The sequence below is a fragment of the Astyanax mexicanus genome, chromosome 19, assembly GCF_023375975.1.
Source record: "Astyanax mexicanus isolate ESR-SI-001 chromosome 19, AstMex3_surface, whole genome shotgun sequence".
NCBI lineage: Eukaryota > Metazoa > Chordata > Actinopteri > Characiformes > Acestrorhamphidae > Astyanax > Astyanax mexicanus.
The window spans coordinates 10,488,335-10,494,100 of record NC_064426.1 but is presented as its reverse complement, the minus strand read 5'-3'; the positions used below and the strand labels follow the sequence as shown (position 1 = coordinate 10,494,100).

Below are 5,766 nucleotides of genomic sequence, written 5' to 3'. Positions count from 1 at the left end.
TTTCTTTTCTTTTTCTATGTCTTTTGCTTCTAGGTGTCTCTCCATCTACCAAATTATTACCTGTGTGTTTATTGTTCTTTTTTCTCTCCATCATTCAGGTTTCATTCTCTTGTTTTCAAATACATTTTGTACACATCTATTTCTCCCACTTTATATCATTCTCTCTGTTCACCTTCTTTATAATACCCCCTCTCTATCACTCTCCTTGTCTCTCTCTGTAACTCTCTGTATATTTCTTCCTTTTTATATCATACTCTTTTTTTCTTTCTATGTCTCTATATCTCTTTTATTAAAAGTTCGTCAACAATGTGTAAAAATGTTTAAAAACAATGTTCCTTAAAGAAAGCTTGCTCTTTTTAAAGTAAGGATCTTGGAGCAACATATTCTGCCTTCAAGCCAACATTTCTTCCTAGAAAGGTCCATACATTTCTCATTAAGACATTGATTAATCACATGCTTCATACATTACACATCACAAATGTATAACTATGGAAGAACAGTGCACTAGACCTTTAAGCCAATTGTTTAAGACCGATATAATTCACACTGGAGACAAAGCCAACACTCTGGTATGTGTTTGTGAGAACGCCTCACAGCTCCATGCTGTAAACAGTGTGTGTGGTGGGGTGGGAGGGGCTTCAGCATATAAATAAGCCCTGTGATTGGAAGCAACAGGTTCATCAGCAACAGTGAGCAGCAGATCGCAGTAAACAATTTCCATCATTTGGAGTCTTCACTTTCACATCTTCAGCTCTACGATGGTGCTGCTCAGGCTGTGTGTGCTGGCGGTGGTGTTTTACACTCAGGTTTACACCACTGAAGCTGCTCCCAGTGAGGACAGGGATGCGTGGTCCATGGAGAACTGGCAGGTGAGTATCTTTCCCTCATTTCACAATCCCTCCTATCTCTCCATCAGAAGCAACTCCTTCTGCCTCCAGCATCTCATGTTCTCCTCTTTCAGGACGAGCCACAGGACAGCGGTCTGTCCCTGCGCTTCACTGACCTGCTGAAACGCTCCAAATCCCAGCAGTTCCACGGGTTAATGGGACGCAGCTCAGGTACAGACCCTCAGAGATCAGTCACACAGCCTGACCTTCACACCCTCACTCTGACTGCCTGATACAGCTTTCAGTTTTTCACCTCACTTTAACTTAATTCACTTTATTTCCACTCAGGAACCTCTCAACCTCAACGACACGGTAGGAAAAGTAAGATCTCTCTCTCTTTCTTTTTCTCTCTCACTCTCTTTCCTGACTTTCTTCCTGTCCTGTTTTTTATTTTATTTTATTATTTTTTTTCTTTCTTTCTTTCTCTCTGTACATTCTCTGCTTTTGTCTCTTTATCATTCCATTTTCTTTTTTTCTTTATTTAATTCTTTTGATTTTCTTTCTTTGTTTTTGTCCTGCTCTCTTTTTATCATTTCCTACTTTTGCATTTTTTTTTCTTTTTTAATATTCTTTATTCTTTTGTTTTCTCTGTCATTCATTATTTTTTGTTTTTCTTTCTCTCTTTTTCTTTATTATTTTTAACTTTTTATCTTTCTTTCTTATATACATTCTTTTTTCTGTTTCTGTAAATCTTTCATTTTCTTTTTCTTTGTGTGTATTGCTCATAGGTGTCTCTTCATCTATCTCTTCATTATTACCTGTGACTTTATTGTTCTTTATTCTTTCCACCAGTCTCTTGTTTTTGAAAACATTTTGTAAAAAATCTTTTACATCTTTTATAACCGCTATTATTATGTTTCTGTTTACTCACTTTTTCTTTCTCTTATTCCCTGTCTCTCTTTTATAATTTTTGTTTCTCCCCCTTTCTATCATTCTCTCTCCACCCCTCTGCTCTTCTAACACCTTCTTTAATATATCTCCCTGCCCTCTCTATCACTCTCTTTGTCTTCCTCTGTCCCTTTATCTTTCTCCTTTTCCATAGCATACTGTCTATTTTTGCTATGGCCCTATCTCTTTTTCTCTTCCTCTGTCCCTGTTGTTGTTCTACTTAACATGTCAGGACTTTTATTACCGATAGGAAACAAAGGAGAGATGTTTGTTGGACTGATGGGAAGGAGATCATCCAATGGAGGTAAAGTAATTTCTATATGCAACTTAAATATGTATATTCATATTTACATATACATAAAAAGAGAATATATAAGCCCCTATAATGCAAAAGTTGAAATCCTTGCACTCATACTTACATTTAGAGCTGTAAACTTAAAGTATGTTTCACAGTTAGTGCTGCCAACTAAGCAATTTTATCACTAGATTTATTACCAGTTTCTTATTTAATTCACTCTTCTCTCATCAAAAGTAAGAAACGGAATAACCTTTCATTAACCCAAAATGTCATAAAAATAAAGAAATAAAAAAAGAACACAGTTTCATAAGCAGCTACTAGCTGTGCTCTGTAGATGACCCTTCCGGTCTGTTGTGATGCAGAGGAAATGAAAAGTTCAGCAACCTTAGCACTGGACTTCAGCTCCATTAATGTTAAACTTAGCTACATTAGAGCATCATATCTCTTCAAAAGAGATACAGTTTAGTATTTTTTATTATTGTCCACCCTTAATTGCCCCTAAGTAATAGGTATTAGCTATTATCTAGCAGCTTGCTAAAATAGTCTTGTTCCACCTTTAAAAAAAGCAGCAGCCTCAGGTGCCATTAAGTTAGGTAGTTAGCTAGCTATCCAAAATATACTACTTGTGATTTATGTACCTGTTATGAAAAAAGGGCCATAATACATTGAAACTCCATTAAACAAGGTATAAGTGTTAAAAACAAAGGTCATAATGAGAATAAGCCTTAGTGCCCTTTTTAGACCCCTATAGCAAGTTATGTGTTTCAGTGAGTAGAGTAGTAAACTTTTCATACAAACTCCCGGTTGTGCATTTCAACCCAGACTTCTTACTGAATAAAATACAATACTGTTGAGCCAATGAGAATAAAGCAGATTTATTTATATAAGTATTAAATAGGCACTAGAATATAAACACAGAAAGAAATGATTACTGTCCTTCGAAAAGCAAATGTGTAAAAGTGTATATCAGGAAAAATATTATGTGCTAGTAAATGATACAGAGCTTTTTAGTAAAATAAAGTAAATGGTGATGATTAATGGACTTTCTATTTGTCCACAGATTATCAAGAATAACTGGAGAAATCGCTGTACTGACTATGCAAATAACACAACAGATGACCCAAAAAACATCATTCAATATTGTTTAGCCTTATACCAGTCCAAGAAAAAACAAGACCATCTGCACTAACTCTCTCTCTCTCTCACTCACACACACACTCAGACACACACACACAAATCATCAGTTTTATTAAATATTATCTTTTTATTATGAGTCGTGTCTGACTCATAAAAGGTGCTTTTAAATCAGTTCCATTAAAAACACTTTTACATGCTTTATAAAACAGCAGACGAGCTATTTGAGATTAAATTGTTTAGATTGTGACATCCAGAATGCACCACAATTATTCAAATGAACCTGTTTGTTTTGATCAACATGTTGAATGGATATTAATGGAATTATGCAAATTGAACTCTGTTGAATTATTAATAAAGAAATTAATAAGTACACGGACATCTGATTATTCCTTTTGTAAATGTTATTTTAGAGGATTTCAATACAGTTTGAAGTTTAGATACCTTATTATAAACATGTCATTGTGATAATGGGCTTTCAGTCATTTATCTGAACAGCTGGTTTTACTTTAACACTTATAATAAAATTTGGTTAAATGTTCATATCAGGTATAGATTGAGCAGATGCATTTGCGTAGCCATAAACAAGCTTCTGGCGGCATTCTGTTCTCATATTTGATCTCTGTTTTTGGCGAATCTGGTGGAGTTTAATTAAATATGTTGTTTTCCTGACAACGACCAGACACAGTCTAAATCTTTATGATAGGTATGAGGTTAAGAGTTTTAAGGACATTTCAGAAGTTCCATGTTATCATCCATTCTACAACTGTCTAGCAGCCAGTCTGAGATTATTCTGAAGATCTACTTCATGTGTCTGAGTACTTGTGCATATTGCTACCACCACAGTGGTTAAATCTCTTTACAGACTATATCTCATTAGAAAAAAATGTATCGCACACTGAACACAGTCAGCAGCAGTTCAGTAATATTTGGAACCCCATTATGAACTGATGCCACAGCTATTTAGCAATAACTTGAGTGTAGTAATTAAAAAGACATAATGCCAACATAATCTACTATTATTATTATTGTTATTATTATTATTTTTTTGTTTATATGTCCTTCCTTGAGAATCATGCATTATTGTAGAGTGAAATACAGTTTTAGACCTTCAATAGGGTAGCAGGCAAAAAAAATAAAAACGTTGCTACCACCACCATGTTTAACAGTCAGTACAGTGTTTTTGGTGTTGAATGTCTCACCTTTATTCCTCCAAACATCTTTGTCTCATCTGACCATTTATCTAGACAGGTGGTGTCAGTTTTAGAACAGAGGATTCAGGTTCTTCCCTTTGCGTGAATCCTGTTAATCACACGACAGGACATGGATATCAGTAACATACTGTTCCTACATTTTTATACATATATTTTATAAATAAACCACCCTGTATGATGCTCCACCTGCCAGCCAGAACAGACACACCAGGGTCTCAATTGTGGCACCCCATCCATGTCTCCATTGCTGGTTAGGGAGGCCTAGCAGCACTGCCAGGGCTTCCCTGCTCAGCCGAAAATCTGGACGTGTGTACTCTTCATTAAAAAATGCATCCAGCACTCAAACTGCAAAATTAATCCTGTTGTGCAGGGGTCTAGACTGGTTTAGGGGAATAAAAATAAGAAAATAATAGCAAGGTATTGCTGATTAACTACACGACCCTTTCTATATTACATGTATTGTATTTAATATCATTCAGACACAATTTTGAATGTGAAATTAATTTAAGGTGAAATTTCATTAGCCAATGGATTATTAATTTAAACAAATTCTGGCCTATATTTACTATGCACTGGGTTGGAAAATGATACAGGTTGAGTTGTGTTTTTTGCTGGTTTGGCACTAATATGTTATAACTTCATGATCTGCAAAAACAGGTAAGGATTTTACTTTACTAAACTTTGTGGAGTTAACATATGCCAAATATATATATGCCAAATATATAAATATTAAGTAAATTGCTTGTCTGCTTCATCATCTTTGCAAAAGTAAAAAAAAAAACATACTTGTAATACATGCAGTTGAATACAGCATATGAGCTTGTTAAAGCAGAAGTTTTTGATACTGAAGGAAAAAAAAAATATACAGAATGTGCATCTCAGGAAAATTTCAGTACAAGCTACATTAATGGTTCATACAGCAGGAAAGGTATGCAAATTCTGACTTGTCACATCTTTTACAAGTAAGTACAATATTTTCCCCTGAGATGAAAATTAGCAGTGTGAAGTTAAGTAATGGATTGAGCTAAATACGGACACACAAAAATACACACACACAATACACACACACACATATAGATAAAAAAACACACACACACATACATACATACACAAAAACACATGCAGACATACAGATACAAACACATACACGCAAATACATACACAAACACACACATACATAAACAAATTACATTTTACTAATAATTTCACTGCATAATGCTTGGCAAGTATTTACGTAGTAAGTGCCAGTATTGGCACCCCTGCAATTCTGTCAGATAATACTTAATTTCTTCCAGAAAATGATTGCAATCTCAAATGCTTTGGTATTATACCATATGTCTGTCTT

The 5,766-nt window shown here is 34.8% G+C and overlaps 1 protein-coding gene across 2 annotated transcripts; it reads left to right on the top strand.

Moving 5' to 3' along the window:
* The first annotated feature begins 679 nt into the window (after positions 1–679).
* tac4 (tachykinin precursor 4) lies at positions 680–3,561 on the top strand. Of its 2 annotated transcripts, none has more exons than XM_049468067.1 (5): positions 680–869; positions 962–1,058; positions 1,176–1,199; positions 2,026–2,079; positions 3,134–3,561. In XM_049468067.1, exons 1-5 carry the CDS (start codon positions 759–761, stop codon positions 3,145–3,147), a joined length of 300 nt encoding a protein of 99 aa, XP_049324024.1. In that variant the 5' UTR covers positions 680–758; the 3' UTR covers positions 3,148–3,561. The 2 variants fall into 2 exon arrangements, with proteins under 2 accessions (XP_049324024.1, XP_049324023.1); XM_049468066.1 differs by having other exon boundaries at positions 1,176–1,208.
* Positions 3,562–5,766: the final 2,205 nt, after the last annotated feature.

Coding starts and splice junctions, on each gene's coding strand:
- tac4 (XM_049468066.1), top strand. CDS start 759: ATGGTGCTGCTCAGGCTGTGTGTGCTGGCGGTGGTGTTTTACACTCAG. Junction 1,059..1,175: donor GTTAATGGGACGCAGCTCAG/GTACAGACCCTC, acceptor ATTTCCACTCAG/GAACCTCTCAACCTCAACGA. Junction 1,209..2,025: donor TCAACGACACGGTAGGAAAA/GTAAGATCTCTC, acceptor TATTACCGATAG/GAAACAAAGGAGAGATGTTT.